The sequence below is a fragment of the Lynx canadensis genome, chromosome B4 (assembly GCF_007474595.2).
Source record: "Lynx canadensis isolate LIC74 chromosome B4, mLynCan4.pri.v2, whole genome shotgun sequence".
Lineage (NCBI taxonomy): Eukaryota > Metazoa > Chordata > Mammalia > Carnivora > Felidae > Lynx > Lynx canadensis.
Genome location: NC_044309.1, coordinates 115,352,944 through 115,371,869, shown reverse-complemented (window position 1 = coordinate 115,371,869; position 18,926 = coordinate 115,352,944). Strand labels below are relative to the sequence as shown.

Genomic DNA, 18,926 nt, shown 5'->3' with positions numbered 1-18,926 from the left:
CCATGTAGATACATGAGTCAAACTCAGAGGAGATGACTTGGCCAGAGAGACACTTGGGGTCCTCTGTGTCTTAGCGATTGAAGCCTTAGAAAGAACGAGCTCTGGGAAGGATGTGCAGCAGTGGGTAGTGTCCTGAGTAACAGCATTCAGAAAGCAAGTGAGAGCCGAGTCGCCCGTGGTCAGTCCTGTCCCCATCCCTTCTCCCTTCATCCTCCACAGTCTATATAAGTGGATGCATACATCCACTGAGCAGTGGAAACAGGTACCACCTACTCCATGGCTGGGGGTAGTCGCCTGTCCCACAGTGGCCTACCCCTCCTCTGGTTTGGTCCTGATGATACCAACGGATGCCAGTAGTTTATGTGCTTTATTTCAAAATACTTAACTGTAAGTCCCCGTTTATGGTATTTTATGGTTGTTCGTTCTGTCCGTGAATAACAGAATAAATGAGCCTTGGGATTCTCGTTTCCCTTCTTTGTCATCATCGTCACCGTCAGCTTGGCTGTTTGAAGCTGCCTCAGCATCGAGTGTCCTGAGCCAGGGAGCTTCCGTGCACGTCCAAGCATGTGCTCACGTGTTGCCCATGGTCCCGACAGCGTGTGACCCTTGCTCTCCCTCTTGCCCACAGGAAGCCTTGGAATCCTGCCAGACTCGCATTTCTAAGCTGGAGCTCCACCAGCAAGAGCAGCAAGTCCTGCAGACAGACACCGTGAATGCCAAAGTGCTCCTGGGGAGGTGCATAAACGTGATCCTGGCCTTCATGACTGTCATCCTAGTGTGTGTGTCTACCATTGCCAAGTTTGTCTCGCCCATGATGAAGAGCCGCTTCCACATTCTCGGCACTTTCTTCGCCGTGACTCTTCTTGCGATATTTTGTAAAAACTGGGACCATATTCTGTGTGCCATAGAAAGGATCATAATACCCAGATGAAGCCGCGGGTTCCTGTCTTCAGGTTCTTTCAGATTTATGTTTTAAAGAAAACTGTGCATCCTACCAAATTTTCAAATGAACGGGGTTGTGCTGACTAGAGGTGACCAGGCCTGGGCTGTGCGTTGTAAATAACTACAGTTCCCTTCACACGGTAGTACTTGCCGGCTCAGTCCCCATCCTTAGCGAATGTGAATCTGTTTCAGAGCTCTCCCCACGTCGCTCACTGCCTTAATCACACCAGATCTTCTGCCCACCTGACTAGCCCAGCATGGCCAGCCTCTGGTTATTGAGCATTTGACATAATTAATGATCCAGAAGAAAAGGGATTTTAAGTCTCTGTCTCTCTCTTAAGTCTCTATCACAGTCGAGCTTCACTGTTGCTTGTGGTTGCATTTTTTCCCTGAGTCGTTAGCAGCAAGGATGTAGCAGGACTTGGGGAGGGGAAGTACACGCATTGGCCATGGTGAACCCTCGTGGCCTTTGAAAGTACAGAAAATCCTGTGTCATCCAGTCCACTTGTCCAGAGGACCCTAGGCCCCACCTGTTCCCAGTGTCCATAGCGGTCAGTCGTGCGTGACTCACAAGTGACACGGAAATCTTACGACACGCCTGTTGATCCATCAGACGTCTAACTTAGATGTTTTGTCTTGCACTTTAAATGGTAAGATGCGAAGATTTATGAGTGGGGCTTTCACCTTCTAACATCCAGGGAGCCACACATTGATTTTATCTGAAGTGGCCGTTGAATGCCTTGCCTTCAAGCATGTAGAAATTCTTCCAAATCCCACATCAAGCCACGGCTTGAACATCAGGGTCCAGTAAGCACTACTCTGGAGGTTTGTATTTCAGCACATCTTAATGGTGATAGACCCCCTGTGAGGATGTGATTCACTCTATTCCCTGGCTTGCGAGGGATCGCAAATCTCACTCCACAAATGAAAACAAATGATGCTCGTGTCGTAGGGTTTTTGTTTTTCTTTACGACAACAGAATTGTACTTTTATAAAGCGAAAGTGCACTGAGGTAGGCGCTCTGGAAGCAGGAGGGAAATAGGATGTGTGGTCTAATGGGGTGGCAGTCGGATCAGGGGGAGCAGTCGACCTGGATGGAAACTGAGAAGGTCCTCTTGTGACCCTGTGAGACCAGCCGGAATCACATAGATTGATCCAGTGTCCAAGCGAAGGCTGTCTGTCACCTCTCGGGATCTTCCTGGAGACAAGGGCCCAGGTAATAGAGGGGCCGCGCTTCTTCCCCTGAGGTGAAAGCATTCAGAAGTTAACATCCTCAACCTGTTTGAGGGATTCTGCTCACTACTTTCAGCCCAGATGATACTCCCCTTTAAATCTCTTTCTCTCTGTACCTACTGAAAATGAAGTTAGAAGATTTTAATGGAAACGGCTGTTCAGTCCTGCCTCCTGCCATCCGCTCTGTTCTCTGAAGGCGTAAAGATGTATGTTAGTGTACATTTTCTTCCAGAAAACATCAAATAGCCTGGATTTAAATTAAGTGCAATATTTTGCGAACAGCTGCTCTTGGGGAAATCTCCTGGAAAAAAAAAAAAAATGTGACAGTGCGCCATGGTTTGAGAGAGTGGAACAGTCGAGCATTTGGTACAAGTCCAGCGTGTGTGAGACTTAGACAACTCAAGCTTTCTTCTTTTAACTTGACAGTTCAGTGGTTTTAGTAAATTCACAAACTTCTTCAACTGTCCCCACTATCTAATTCTGGACTCAAGCTTCTTAAAAACAGTAACGATCATTTCATGAAATCTTTGGCTGTTAAGCATCTTGGATTCAGGGAAGACGGAGTCAGCAGCCCTACCCCCATCTCATGGCCGTGTCCCCTTCCACCATCAGACTCGCCCTTGTTCTGCCAAGTTGGCTGTAAATACACTGTGATCCATCAAACCCAGGGGACAGAAAAGAGTTCCAGATCCAGGATTGGGAGGGAGAAAGAACGGTGTGCTTTCTTTCGCTTCTGTATTTTAATGGCCAGCATTCTCCTTCACCTGTGGGCGTCAGTCTCCATTCGGCTGAGGGCTGGATGCAGCTTCCACCCCTGGGTCCTGGTGGGCGCCTCTCAGTTTCTGCGCATCTTTCTGAGGCACTTTGCATATGCCAGAGGTTGTGGCGGATGTAGATACTGCTGTTATTTTTTAGAGAGAGGGAGGGAGATTTCTAGCCCTTTGAGGTTAAGGGTTGCAGGGGAGGACCCAGGACGTGGGCCTGCTTCACTGGCCACCACGCTCCACTCGACATTCGCTTTGACGCTTCCCAGACCTGCATCCGCGTGTCTCCTCTCCGCTGCAGAAGTAGGGGAGGAAATGGAAAGCCACACACTCCACCCCCTCCAGTCTGGAGCTGTTAACAGAAGCGGCTAGAAACTGGCTCTGCTCTGAAATCTTGGGTCTAAACCATCCCATTTGATCATGCCTTCTTTTGCACAGAATCTGTCCACCAGTTCTCGTTAGACGTCAGATAACTTTGTTTTCACTTGGGTGTGCTCAACCTACGTGGCATGCTTATTTTAGAGTCTTGTTGAAAGTTCATGAAGCTTTTTAATAAGTTGATACACTCCAAGGAGACCTTTACCCTCTGTGGTTTACTGTTCTCTTAAGGAATAAACCCTCCCATTGTATTTCCTTTCCCGCACAAGGGTAAGATTAAATAAAATTTTATATGTTATTCAATTAAAAATAGTGATCCAACTGGGATATATCATGGAATTGGTTATTTAATTTACATTTAAGTCCGCTAATCCCTTTCCCCACCTTTCATTCGTAGTAAAGATGAAGCCAGTCATGGGATGGTCAGGCACCTGCTCACTCAGCAAACTTAGTGCTTTAAGATACTGGACGTTGCAGGGGCATCTGGGTGGCTCAGTCGGTTAAGTGCCGACTTCAGTTCAGGTCATGATCTTGCAGTTCATGAGTTCAAGCCCTGCATCGGGCTCTGTGCTGAGGACTCTGCTTAGGAATCCGTGTCTCCCTCTCTCTCTCTGCCCCTCCCCCACTCGTGCTTGTTTTTCTTCTCTCTCTCTCAATAATAAACATGAAAATTAAAAAAAGATACTGGATATTGCATTCTAGCACAGGATTTTTTTGTGACATACTATTTTCATGATCACCAAGATAATGATAGTTCACTGAGGGCAAAACAAAAATGTAAAAATCCTCTTATGTGGGTATTGGAATCAGTTATCCCAGTTTACATTTTGAGTATGATCAAGCCAGAACAAAACATTGAAACCGCCCCCCCCCCCCCCAATTCAAACCACAGTGAAGCAGTAAATAAAAGTACTCCACTGCTGATTTTGTACAGAGAGTAGGATCAGCCCCCGGTTTCTAGCATGTGGTTTTGCTTACGTGATGAGTATGAACTGTTGACAGACTGAGATCTCCGCTTCCATTACGGCCCAAACGCGGTTATCCCTCTCCATCAATTAGCATCCGTGGGAATTAGCCCTTCTACTTGGTCACTCTTGTTTTTATTGGAATATTGCTAGGTATGTTTACTGCCCTGCCTTTTCTCCAGCATATCAGGTTTAATTATGGGATCAATAACTGTGATGGGAATTGGAGTCCCTCAAGCAACTAATTATTTTTGTCCTTTTGGATTGAAGTTTAAATACCAAATTGTTTTGCATCAAATAGGAACATCTTTGTGTGGAATCTAAGTATGATTGTATTGGTTTGGAAAAGCATTTCGGTATGCTTATTAAAATGAGCATGTGTGATTAAACAACCTCTACTGCATATTTCTATAATTTTGAGGAGTGAGCCAGGAGTAGGGTGAAATGGCATTTAAGATTCAGGGCTTTAGCTGGAGAGAAATGTTTCAAGAAGTTTAACACACGTGCTAAGGAAGGAGTTGGTCTAAAAGGATAAATCACTGAAAAGAATAATATTGGCCATTTACATCAAAAATGGTTATGAAGCTAAAAGAAGGTACAGTTAACAAGAGTTTGGTAACCCAGAAGATAAAAAGCAGAACTAACCTATAATTTTCTAAAGTCAGTACAATTCTCTGTTTATAAGAAGCTGGAAAGCAATGTATCTTGATTGTTTTAGGAATAATTTATGTGTTGCAATTTTAATTTATTTAAAACATGTCTCCTGTGTTTGTCCTAAGAGAAATGTTTCAACAAAACGTGCTCTGTGTTTAAGATATGTTTAGGCCGTAGTTAGCAGTTCTGAAAATGGAAACTAGAATGTTTATTGTGAGGTCTTTTCTAGAATTTCCATTTGGTGAGATACCATATAGTTTCATGTCAGCCTAAAATTGTAAATTCTGCGTAGACTGTCACCCTATTCAAAGCAGGTGCCATTATTTTTTTAAATAAACACTTGATGTTAGCTTTGATGTTAAATAAAGAGTTAGATTTCTTAAATTTTCATATTTGTCAGAGCCCATCTCAGTAGTAGGGGTGTGTGTGTGTGTGTGTGTGTGTGTGTGTGTGTGTGTGAAATCAATTTTTTAATGGATTTTACTTTTTTTTTTTTTTAATTTTTTTTTCAACGTTTATTTATTTTTGGGACAGAGAGAGACAGAGCATGAACGGGCGAGGGGCAGAGAGAGAGGGAGACACAGAATCGGAAACAGGCTCCAGGCTCTGAGCCGTCAGCCCAGAGCCCGACGCGGGGCTCAAACTCACGGACCATGAGATCGTGACCTGGATGAAGTCGGACGCTTAACCGACTGCGCCACCCAGGCACCCCTATGGATTTTACTTTTTAGAGCAGTTTTAGGTTCATGGCAAACCTGGTCAGAAGGTACAGAAATTTCCTGTATACTGCCCCCTGCCAAGCCCCACACATGCATAGCCTCCCTCCTGTCACCCCCCACCCACCCACAGGGTACATTTGTTAAAATGACGGCCTACAACCTACATTGACACATCATTATCACTCATGACTTTATAGTTACACAAGGGTTCACTCCTTGACGTCCCATGGGAATAGACAAATATATAACGGGGTGTGTCGACCATACTACTAAGTAACACACAGAATAGCTTCACTGCCCTAAAATTCCTCTGTGTTTCACCTATTCATCCCTCCCCCCGGCCCCACCACCTGTAATACATTTTTAAACTAACTGACGTCTATTCCATAGAAAGTTGCTGGTGTGTGATGTGTGGGAGAGAGAAGGATTGTTTCTTCACGGTGCTTGGAATGCTAGGAAAGGTGTCCCGGTGCTATGGAAAGGGGGGATGTGGGAGGATGCTGAGGACATGATGAGCTGGAGTGAGAGGCCGTGCGGACGCTGCTCGGGTGTGCACACGACCAGAGCACGGTGAACAGAGTCCTCTGGCTGAAGCAGTCTGGCTAGTGGGGTTTCTCGTTTGTCTGGTGCTCTGGTGTTTACAAAGCACCTTCCTTCTATAGTGCGGTAACTCACCTGAGCCAGTCCTGTGATGTGGGCACACCGTCATCCCCATTATATAGACGGAATTGAAGGTCAGACACACGTGCTTTTCCCAAGGTCATCGCTGGTGAAGGAGGGAGTCGGGATTCTCGTTGCTTTTGCTTCTGATCCTGCCTGGTTAGCCCTCTGCTTCCAGTCAGCTGCAGGCCGTGAGCAATTTCCCGGTCATCCAGTAACCGCCTTGTACGGACAAAAGAACTAGAGCTCTTAGATGATGGGAGAGCCCGTAATAGATCAGCCCATTCCCTGCCCTAGAAAACAGTGCATGGGCTCTGGAAATCTTACAGGGTCCACTGTTGTTTTCACACCCGTTGTTATCTGACATCTGAAGAGGTAAAGACAGAACACGGAAGTGATTACAGTACGTGTGTGTCCAGCCCAGCATAGTCCCAAATGTCGCTTTACAAAGTCTGTATTTCCTTAAAAAAGAGATGGAGATGGAAGAAAAATTTAGTGGGTTCTAGCTAATACTGAACAATACTAATGCTGTGGGATAAAGCAGTGCTCTCTGATTTTGAGTAACGTATGGACTCCTAACAAAAAATCTGTTCATCCTCAAATGCCTGAGGATGTTCATAGCCACAACTTGACAAAGTTATAGCCTAACAACGTTACATAATAGCTTTTCTTATCTGCAAATTCTCCTTACAAAGTTACTTTCTGATAGGTATGACCGTGAGATGTAGAAATTTATAGGACCCACATGGCGATACCCAACAGCACCTTTCTGGGCCTCCATAGACGTGGGAGAACAGCTCCCATTCTTTGAGCATTTGCTGGGTACGATGCTGTGTGCCAAAGGCTTTGCCTGTTAGATCACATGTAATTTTTCCATCACCCGTTAAGTGAGGTACTATTATCCCTGCTTCACAGATGGGGAAACAGGCTCAGAGTGGCTACATGACTAGCAGCATCACGCCACGAGCAATGGCAGGACTGTCTGTTCAGCCCCACACTTGCGTCTCTGGAGCCTATCCTGGTCGCCATGACCCTGCACCATAATAAAAGGGGTTGAACGACTGGCTCTCTAGCTCACTAGCTCCCGGCTCCTGTGAACCCTAGGAGCCACTTATAACCCTAAGACTGCAACAGTGCATGATTGGCTCCCTGTGGGGAGGGCAGTTACCTGAAGCAACATCCTAGATCTTTGAAGAGACGTGGGCTGACGGATCTGTGGATGAAGAGAAGGGTGAACTGTTAATTAAAGAAACTTCTAGGGGCGCCTGGGTGGCTAAGTCGATTAAGCATCCAACTTCAGCTCAGGTCACGATCTCACGGTTCGTGAGTTTGAGCCCCACGTTGGACTCTAGCTCGGAGCCTGCTTCGGATTCTGTGTCTCCCTCTCCCTCTCTGCAACCCCCCCCCCCCCCGCCCCGCCACTCATGCTCTGTCTCTCTCCCTCTCAAAAACAAACATTAAAAAAATTTTTTTTAGTAAAAAAAATAAAATAAACTCACACCCTCTCTGGCTTCCTGAGCTTCTTGTATAATTGGCAGTTGGCTTGGCTGAGTATTTATCAGCTGTTTTGCTTTGCTTTGAGACGGTCAAGTCCCTGGTAGCTTCTGCTCTGTGCTCCATGACATCTGCTACTGTCTTTGGTGACTTACCTCTGAAATGTTTTTCCTTGCTCAGCCAGCCAGAATTTCTCTCCTGCCAGTCCTTTAACTTAACTAAAGCAGTTAACAGGAATGAGCGTCAGCCATGTTAACAGCTGTTTTGCTGGTGATTGCTCTGGCCCAGGCATTGGAGACTGGATTTTTTTTCCCCCTGTTCTGCTTGAAAATAAGCTACTGAGTAGTAGAGGGGGAAAAAAAAAAGAAGAAGAAACAAAGCCTGTACTAACAGTTAAGGGACTCCATTTACCGAGGAAACTCTCAGGGGCCTGGATTCTTCTCTGATTCTTGGACTGTCCACTTACAAGCAGTGATGCTTACCGAACCTTCCATTGGCTGTTTCCGCCCCAAAATGGTTTTGACAGCTATTTGCTCATCATGCTCCCCCTGTGGTTTGAAATCAAAGCCCTCTAGCTGTAGGGAACAGAAATACAAGATAGACACCCAAAATTTAGGTGAGAGGCAGGACACATACACCCCCCTGCGTAGTGGCTCAAGCCAGCAGGGACCCAAACACAGGCCCGGATTCACAGAGAGGTGCCTTTCCCCAGACACTACAGTCAGAATTGTTGCAAGGTGACTTCCTGCTATGTGTAGGGTTTCCCCTTGTCAACAATATGTAATTATCTGAGAGCATTGATGAAAACCGGTATGGAGCTGGAATGAGTCAGTCGCTTGAGTATTTTCAGTATTTTCGCCTAAGTATCGTTTGGTCGCTCAAGTATTTTCCCTGAAAGGAAGAGCTGGAAGGACACAAGGGGGCTGAAGGCTGGTGGCTGGCTCTCCCATTAGGTGGCCAGTGGCCAGCAGTGTGCTGTTGGCCCTGGTGGAGGCAGGCACCCCGACTGGCCAATGGCCACGGGCCTTCTGTGTGTCCAGTTCATGGGGCTGGTTCACGGTCTCCCCGAGAGTACTTAACTCCGCTTGGGCTCCTAGCCACTGGGGGGATGGGGGGGGGTCTGGCTTCCTTAGTAGGCCTGACCTACTGGGACAGACTGAGCTAGTCAGCTGGCCAGAGCATTTCAGCCCCTTGGAAGCTATTTATATTTGAGTGGAAATCAGTCCATTTGCTTGTTCTTGTCAGGGATGTTCTTGTCAGAGTTGGGTTAGCATGAATAGGTTTCACAGGAGTAGTCACCTAATAAACTCATAAGTAGTTTCTGAACTATTGCTTCACATGTGGGAAGTCCTGCTTGAAATGGTAGGGACTTGCCCCTTCCCTGCAGTCTGACTGACCTAGGGAAATGGCTTTTTTTTTTTTTTTTAAGTTTATTTATTTTGAAGGAGAGAGAGAGAGAGAGTGGGAGGGAGGGGCAGAGAGCGAAGAAGAGAGAGAATCCCAAGCAGGCTCCACGCTGTCAGCACAGAGCCCAACACGGGGCTCGAACTCATGAACCGTGAGATCATGACCTGAGCCGAAACCAAGAGTCAGACGCTTAACTGACTGAGCCACCCAGGTGCCCTGACCTAGGGAAACGCTTAACCTCTCAGAGTCAGTCTTTCCTAAACTGTGAGGTGCCTAAGGGCTGCAAGGTTTAGAGAAAGTGCTTGGAACGAGACGTTCAGTCACGTCCTGTGTTTGTCAAGCACCTACCGTGTGTTGGGCACCGTTCTAGGCACAGGCATACAAAACAGTGTTCCCGTCCTGATTACATTCTGGGGGAGGAGATAGATGATAAGGGAAAATATTTGGCAGCGGGAAGGGCCATGCTCGGAGCATTCAACCTAAAATTAAATTTTACCTCCGTGTTCTTAAGGAGGAAATGAACTTCCTGAGTGGTTTTTTTTTTCCCCTCAGCTCCATTTCACAGACAGCCACGTGGGCAGGACTGAACAGAGCCCTTTACAAAGGAAATATGTCTAAGTCACAGAGACTCAGCACCACAGGAGCGCTTCGAAGATCTGGGGCGGTTCTGTTCAGAAAGGGGATGCGATGCCCCCCTGGTATCCCTGCTCATTTTGGCTTGACATGAACAACATGCAAATGAGCACCTGGGTCTGAGTCAGCAGTGAGTAACCCCTCGGCAGGATGCTGAGCCCTGAGCGCACACGCGGCCTCCCCTGCGGGCTCCTCACTCTGCACCCCCCACCCGTGGCCCCTGCCCAGGCACGCCCCTGCCCCCCTTTCAGGCCGGCTGCTCCCCGCACCTGAGCCCAGGCCCGTGGGTCCCGCTGGGGCCTGGGGCCTTCCCCCACAGCAAGTGCCAAGGACAACACTCCCTTCTGGAGCCCCCTTCCCTACTCGCTCTCCCTCACGAGGCCCACTCCTCCTGCCTAACTTCCCTCCGCGGCTCCCCGCCGCTCCCCTTCATCACTGTCATTGCAGGCCCCCTGCCTGCCTGCTCCTGTGTCACCAGGTCCCGTGTGACCTGAATCCTGCCTTTCCTCATCTCTCTTCTCCTTCACCACCGGGTCTTTTAAAGACATAGTATCGCGGTGCCTGGGTGGCTCAGGTCATGATCTCACAGTTCATTGGGTTCGAGCCCCACAGCTATCGGGCCGGAACCTGCTTCGGATCCTCTGTCGCCCCCCTCTCTCTCTGCCCCTCCCTTGCGCGCGCTCTCTCAAAAATAAACAAAAAGAAAAACAAATGAGAAAGAAATAGTCTCCACTCCTCTCTCCCAAGACTTCTTCATCTACTAAAACCTCATCCAGCCCCCAGAACTGACCCAACACCTGTCTGCTCCTCTGGCACCGACATCACAGCCCGTACCTTCCCGTTTGCTGCTGCGAGGCTGCCTTCGGCCTGGAGCGTTGTGCTCCCGTTGAGCCTTTCCCTGCCACCCCTCTTCTGGGTCTCCTGCTACCCCTTGACCACTGTCTGGTTTTCCTCGGCTGCTCTGTGTCCCTGCACCTCTGTACGGACCCCCATGATTCGGCTGCCATCCCCTTGACTAATAACCGCCATCTCGTGCAGTGAGTAGCTGCCTCTGTTTTCAGCCACAGACCGTATTTCCAATTACTTACCTGTCCTTCGTTTCTACATGGGTCTCTGCAGGGCACCTCAGAGTATACAGCCAAGCTCATTCTTTTGCCCTTGCATCAAATCTGCTCTTTCTAGGGCACCTGGGGGGCTCAGTCACTTAAGTGTCCCAACTTCGGCTCAGGTCACGAACTCACAGCTTGTGAGTTTGAGCCCCGCCTAGGGAATCTGTGCTGTCAGTGCAGAGCCCGAGTCCAATCCTCTGTTCCCATTTCTCTCCCTCTGCCCCTCCCCCGCTAGCGCGTGTGTTCACATGTGCTCTCTCTCTCAAAAATAAATAGGCAGGGGCGCCTGGGTGGCGCAGTCGGTTAAGTGTCCGACTTCAGCCAGGTCACGATCTCGCGGTCCGTGAGTTCGAGCCCCGCGTCGGGCTCTGGGCTGACGGCTCAGAGCCTGGAGCCTGTTTCCGATTCTGTGTCTCCCTCTCTCTCTGCCCCTCCCCCGTTCATGCTCTGTCTCTCTCTGTCCCAAAAATAAATAAACGTTGAAAAATAAATAAATAAATAAATAGGCATTAAAAAAAATTTTTTTTAATCTGCTTTTTCTGTTCTGCCATTAAAGGCACCACTGCCACCCCCTCCCCTACCCCAACTAGAAACTTCAGAGCCGCCCATCCTCCTCACCAGCATCACCAAGTGGTGTCAGTTCTCCCTTATATATTTTTTAAGTTTACTTACTTGTTTTGAGAGAGAGAAAGCAGGGGAAGGGCAGAGAGAGAGAGAGAGAGAGAGAGAGAGAATCCCAAGCAGGCTCCACATGGTCAGCATGAAGCCCAAAGTGGGTCTCGAACCCACGAACAGCGAGATCATGACCTGAGCTGAAACCGAGAGTTGGACACTTAACCGGCTGAGCCACCCAGGCAACCCCAGTTCTCCCTTCTAAGTAACCCCCCAAACTGCCCACTTCAGTCTACCCTACCTGCCACCGCCATGGTTCCGGGCGCCATTATTTCTCCCCGGGACAGTTGTAACGGCCTCCAAAATGGTACGCCCGGTGTCTGGCTTTGCCCGCCCCCCCCACCCCAGCGCCATCTCCCATGCGCCTGCCAGTGTGATCTTTCTAAAATGCAAATCGGACCACGTTGTCCCTCTGCTTAAACCCCTCAGTGGGGGGCGCCTGGGTGGCGCAGTCGGTTAAGCGTCCGACTTCAGCCAGGTCACGATCTCGCGGTCCGTGAGTTCGAGCCCCACGTCAGGCTCTGGGCTGATGGCTCGGAGCCTGGAGTCTGTTTCCGATTCTGTGTCTCCCTCTCTCTCTGCCCCTCCCCCGTTCATGCTCTGTCTCTCTCTGTCCCAAAAATAAATAAACGTTGAAAAAAAAAAAATTAAAAAAAAAAAATTAAAAAAAAAAAAAAACCCTCAGTGGTTCCCCACTGCCCACAGGGTCGAGTCTGAGTTTCTGAGTGGGGCCCAGGAAGGTCCTCAGGGTACCAGAGCCAACCGCGCTCTGTGGCCTCGTCCTATCCTCCCACCTCCCACTCCCCACAGGTCCCATGAACCCAGCTGGCAGTGTCACTCCCCCGGGCAATGCGCGAGCGCCCCCTTCTGCCTGTGATCTTCCAGACCCCCTCACGGTTCCCCCCACCTCACCATTCTCTGCAAGGGAATGCTTTGTGAGAACACCTTTATCCTAATGCTGGGAGGTGTTTGGGTCAGTCTCTCTCCTGTAATAAATGGTGAGCTCCTCATGGCTGAGCCATATCCTACCCACCTGGCTCTCCGCCCTGGGACCTCACCGAGGGCCAAGCACGTGGGTGGTGTTCAACAGAGGCGCTGAGCTCAAAAGCCTCAAGCGTAAAAATGGAAGCTCTTAGTGGGGCTACTTTCCTTCCTCACCATTCTGTGTTTTTTTTTTTTTTTTAATGTTTATTTATTTATTTTTGAGGGGGGGGGAGGGGCAGAGAGAGAGGGAGAGAGAAAATCCCAAGCAGACTCTGTGCTGTGAGTGCAGAGCCCGATGCAGAGCTTGAACTCGTGAACCGTGAGATCATGACCGGAGCTGAAATCAGTCAGACGCTCAACTGGCTGAGTCACCCAGGTGCCCCTTCTTCCCCACTCTTGTGAGCATTTGGGCTGCAACTGCGTCTCTTTCTCTATCTGCCGTCGCTAGACACTTAGTGTTCAATAAATATTATTGAATGTGGGCTGGGTTTACTCAGACTTTCCACCAGAAACTCTTCCCAGTGCAAAGGGCTGAGGATATCAAGCTAGAACAGTGGCACTTCTAGGAAAACTTCCCTTCGGTGTCACTTTCCCCGATACCTGACCTTCCCCTCCCCCTCCCTGTACCTCACCCTGTCCCAGAAGAAAGTCTGGAACCATAAAGAATGTGTTATAAAACCCTGCTGGGGTCCGAAGTCAACCCTGGCTAAAAACAGAGCACATGGCAGAGCCCAGCCCCAGGCTGGCTTTTGCTCTTTTCACTTTCATCTGAATTGTGAACCACATTTCTGGACTTGAAACAAGGAGACACAAACTTTTAGCTGATAGAGAAAAATAGTTCCTGTTCACTGACCTTGTCATTTACCAGGCTTGGGGGGTGGGGTGGGGGCTTTACGGGCTCTGTGACTCCAGCCCCACCAGGGCCCTGGGAAGAAGCACCCACCAGACTAGACGTGCTGGAGCTAGAACTCAGACCCTCCTCTGTCTGACTCTCAACCTTCGAGCCACAACGGGGCCACCCCGAGAGCCCCAGGCCGTCTGTGGCATGTGTCGGGGATCCTGAAATAGGAGAGTCTCTGGGATTTCAGCGATCTCTGAGGACAGAGAGGCAGAATATTGGACATTTTGAATTTCTGAGTTTTCTAGGATGTTTGGAAGGTTTGATCTCAGAAGGAGGTGTCTAGGTGTTATAGGAGGAGCGCGGCCTCCAGCTGCAGTCATACAGCCCTCTTGAGGGCAGCCCACCTCTCCAGAACCTCTCCAGAACCTCAGGGCTTGCCGCCTCCCCTTTGGCACAAGGAGGTCCCCCTCTGCTTCCGGGTCCCAGCACTGTATGTTTCCACACGTAGTGTGTGTGTGTGTGTGTGTGTGTGTGTGTGTGTGTGTATGTGTGTGTGTGTGACATATATATATATATTTTAATTTTTTAATATTTCATTTATTTTTAAGAGGGGGTTGCTGAGAGAGGGAGACAGAATCCGAAGTAGGCTCCAAACTCCAAGCTGTCAGCACAGAGCCTGACGTGGGGCTCGAACCCGTGAACCGTGAGATCATGACCCTAGCCAAAGTCAGACGCTTAACCGACTGAGCCACCCAGGTGTCCCCACATGTAGTATATTTATATGCTATCAGTGCATTAACAAAATATGTAGTATGTAATCATATATATCATGTATTTAGGGATATTTAATTCACATATATATGTATATATATATGTATATATATATGTGTATATATATATATATGTATATATATATATATATATAAATTATTGGTTCTTTTAAAAATATTTTTAATTTGAAATGATCACAAAATTAGAGAAAAGTCGGCTGTTTAGTACAGAAAATTATATTTTTCCCAAACCACTTGAAAATAAGTTTCCAATCTGATGTCCAATCACCTACAAATACTTTAGTTTGTAATTCCTAGAGATAAGGACATTCTCCGGGCACCTGTGTGGCTCAGTCAGTTAAGCGTCCGACTTGGGCTCAGGTCATGATCTCACGGTTTGTGGGTTCAAGCCCTGCATCAGGTTCTGTGCTGACAGCTTAGAGCCTGCTTTGTATCCTCTGTCCCCCCTCTCTCTCTGCCCCTCCTTTGCTTATTCTTTCTCTCTCAAAATAAATAAATAAACTTAAAAAAAAAAGATAAGGATATTCTGCTACATAAGCACAATATAACCATCAAAAATCAGGAAATTAGGAACATATATTACTTACATCGAATCCTCGGACCTCATTCAAGTTTCACCAGTCGTCTCAATAATGTCCTTCATAGTCTGAAAGGCCCATTCAGAATTATGAGTTGCATTCACTTTTGTCTCCTTCTGTCTGAAACAGACATTGGCATTTTTGAACATTACAGGCCAATTATGTTGTATAATATTTCCTTATGATTAGATTCAGATTATCCATCTTTGGCAAGAACATCATAGAAATGACACTGTGTTATCGTGCCCGGTCATATGGGCCACTATTTTGGTTTATCCCATTACTGATGATTTTGCTTTGATCACTGGTTTAAGGGGGGGGGGTGTCTGCCAGGATTCCCCCCCTCCTTGGTAATTAATAAGTATTTTTGGGGAGGTACTATGTTCCTCCTAGTCTTCATCAAACTTTCAATTTATTCACTTATTTTATCAGTATGGAATCATGACTTACTCTTTTATTCAAAGTTTTATAACCCATGAGTATTAGTCTTCATTGCAATGACATGTTGCCCCCTGTTTGGCTAGTGAGGACTCACTCAAGTTGTCTTTGTGTCCTTCTGACGGCCCTCGTCATTCTTTGACCACACCTTGCTTTCTGTTCCAGGCTCATTTTGTGCTTTCCCTTCCCAGAGCTGGAAATGGTCATTTCTGTGAGGCATCTGCGTTTCTTTTAGTGGAAAATAGTATTTAGAAGCCAAGATTTGGGTACTAGCTTTGTTCTTTGCTTTTGAGGTATCACCCCTTCCAGGCCCACTCATTGGACAGAAAGAGGGAATCCCTGTAGCATTTGTATATGGATATGTACCTTGTGTATAATGATATGATATATGATATGATACGATATATGTACATACACATACATCTCTTATGGGCCGAGTGTTTGCATCCCCTCAAATTCATATGTTGAAGCCATAACCTCCAATGTGATGGTGTCTCTGGGAGGTAATTAGGGTTAGATGAGGTCATAGAGTAGAGCCCTCATGATGGGATTAGTGGCCTTATCAAAAGAGGAGGAGAGATCTCTCTCTCTCTCTCCACATGGCTGTGCTGAGGAAAAGCCAGTTGAGCACAGAGTGGGAAGGTGGTGCCTGTAAGCCAGGAAGAGCTCCCTCATCAGGGGTCTGTCATACCTTGCTCTTGAACTTCCCAGACTCTGGAACTGAGAAGTAAATGCCTATGGTTTAAGCCACCTAGTCTGTGATATTTTATTTATAGCATCCCAAGCTAAGACAACATCTGTCTCTGTTTATTATACATTCATACAGCTACACAGTTAGTTCGATGCTTATTTCTGCATCTATCTATATATTGAAAAACCATGGTGCACACCAATACCTCTGATCCCAATCCAACACCCCTGAATTTATTCATTTTCTTCCTTTTCGTATTTGCAACTCCCTTCTCCACCAGTGAGACACTGGTTTTCATTGCCTCTAATATTCTCCCTCATTTGCCTGCCCCTACGTGTAACTCATTTCCATCTCTGCTGCCCTCCCCCCACCCACGTGGGTGGTTTGGGGCCCTGACGCTCATCACCAAGCTGCCTCTCCGCTGGCCTACCCTCCCATCCTACTAAGACACTCTGGCTGGGTCGCCCCACTGCATGGATGCCCTCCCTTCCCTGTGCAGGCTGGGAAATACAAGGAAGCTCTCTTCGACCCTCTGAAGTCTCATTACCTCCACCAGTCTACCCCCATACTGTATCCTCATCATCCTGCTTGATCTCTGCAACCACACCCTGCGCCTTCCACCCCGGCCCCGGAGGATCCCCACCTTGCTGTGCTCATCCATCACGCATGGCTTTAGAGCTCAGTTGTTCGGGAAGGGAACAGGGAGAGGGGAAGCAATCGTATCGTGTGTGTGTGTTTTAGTAATACATAATGATTTAGAAATAGAGAGGAAAAGAAGAAAAGGATTTTTTAAAAAATGTCTAGGAATTCTCTTCCACCGAGAAAAAAAAAGTTATTATCCTTTTTCCTCCAAAAATGTCAAAGTTTTTTTTGAAAGAACCCAAACTATGGTTTCTTTAGTTGAAAAAGGAATATCTGTATATGGTTGAAAACTTTAGAAGTAATATTCCTTCCCACCCAGGTCCTTCCCCGGAGGCAGCTGCAGATATGGTGGCCTTGGATCTGCCCTGCTACTTTCTGCTTTCAGGGTGTGTGTAATATACGTGTTACTTTTTTCAACCAAATTGAACTTTGACCTTTTGAATGTTTACACATTTCCTGTTAGTCTTTTCCCCCTGCATATATTTAATTTAACAAAATAGAAACATCGTCCTATGTTGCTATATTTGAATACTTCCAAAGTATTGTTTTATTTTATTTTATTTTTTAACGTTTATTTACTTTTGAGACAGAGAGAGACAGAGCATGAACAGGGGAGGGTCAGAGAGAGGGAGACACAGAATCTGAAACAGGCTCCAGGCTCTGAGCTGTCAGCACAGAGCCCGACGCGGGGCTCGAACTCACGGACCGCGAGATCGTGACCTGGCTGAAGTCAGACGCTTAACCGACTGCGCCACCCAGGCGCCCCCCAAAGTATTGTTTTAAATGGCTGAGTCATTTTCCATCATATACATGTTTCACTTGTTTAATCTCTTGTTGGTGGACATTTACAACTTTTTACCCTTATAAATTACCAGCTTTGACTTGATTGTGTCAGGACAGTCACGGAGCCGCTCAGCACAGCGAAGCTTCTGGCTGCTTTCCAGGCCGGGGTAGTAGATTCTTAGCTAAGACAATAGAGGTTAATTTTTCTCTCTAATAAGCATTTTGGAGGCGGGTGGTGAAACCAGAAGTTTGAGCAAGAATACAAAAGGTCAAGTTCCAAAGCCAGGCTATCCTGTGCAGAACTTCCAAAGAGAATGATTGAGAACTTCTCCAGAAGCTCCTGAACCACTCCTGGAATGGGGAACCCAAAAGGATTGAGAAGGGAGAGACAGAGCATTCTTGAATGGTTTTTCCTTCGGATTCCGTCTGCAGTGCCTGGGGTAGGGGTCCTACCGCCCTCACCTTAAAGCAGGTCTCGAGAGTTTTGACTGACAAGTGGGAAAGCTCAGGAGGCCTGTGGCTGGCAGACAGAGGGGGCTGTGTTGGGGTCAGCCACAGGACGCCCAGTGTTTTCCCTCGGTCTGAAATGGGCCACACAGGAGGGAAACTGGCATGGTATATGAATTGGATTGAGCCAGTGTGTGTGTGTGTGTGTGTGTGTGTGTGTGTGTGTGTGTGTGTGTGTGTTGGGTAGGAGGATCTCAGCAGAAGGAAGCTAGAGGTGAGCACAGCATCCCTGTGGGACTGAGGAAGGAGACCCCAGGACAAATGCATCCCCTCAGGTCAAGGGAAGTACAGAGAAGAACCCTCAGAGACGGGAATATTCTAAGAGCCCACAGAAGCTTTCACATCTGCCTGGCCCAGAGAGCCTCAGCCAGCTTACAGCAGTACCTGTTCAGGAAAGACCACCCCACATCCTAAGGGACCAATGTACCCTAGAAGACTGGTAGAGGTAAGAGTTGAGTGGGAGGAGGAGAAGCAGGAGGTAGAAAAAGAAAGAAGCCAGCTCTGTGCCCCTCTCCACCTCAGGCTTTGGGCCTCACATTAGCCTGGTGGCGGAGGGGAGATTTGATGCAGAATCAGGTGCAGGGATTTTTATGAATCTTGGGCCATTTGAATTCCAGAACTGTGACTGCATTTGCTGTTGAAAGTGACTTCAGACTGTCTGTCACCTAAGGGTGAGGACAAAGTCATGGACCTGCCAGAGTTTTCATCTAGGAGTATGGAGATACGACCTCCGCTAAGTAGTTTCCAGGGATGGTGAGGAACAATAAAGTTCATTTTTATCACATCTCATGAACAGCGTGCTGAACACACCATTCACAAGAAGAGTAAAAGTGATTTCGCCAACAAGGACTTATTTTTCTCACTTTAAAAAATTTTTTAAATGTTTCTCTTAGAAAGAGCAAGTGGGGGAGGGGCAGAGAGAGAGGGAGAGAACAGAATCCAAAGCAGGCTCCAGGCCCTGAGCTGTCAGCACAGAGCCCGACGCTGGGCTCGAACTCACGAACCGCGAGATCATGACCTGAGCCGAAGTCGGACGCTTAA

At 47.6% G+C, this 18,926-nt stretch overlaps 1 protein-coding gene across 3 annotated transcripts in view; it reads left to right on the top strand.

The window, feature by feature from the left end:
• TMCC3 (transmembrane and coiled-coil domain family 3) overlaps positions 1-3,841 on the top strand; it is a 60,628-nt gene extending 56,787 nt beyond the window's left edge. For all 3 annotated transcript variants that reach the window (XM_030323402.1, XM_030323403.1, XM_030323405.1), the window contains exon 4: positions 629-3,841. In XM_030323402.1, coding sequence (XP_030179262.1) covers positions 629-931 — 303 coding nt within the window. In that variant the 3' untranslated portion in view covers positions 932-3,841. The remainder of the gene's footprint in view (positions 1-628) is intronic.
• The last annotated feature ends 15,085 nt before the right edge of the window (positions 3,842-18,926 follow it).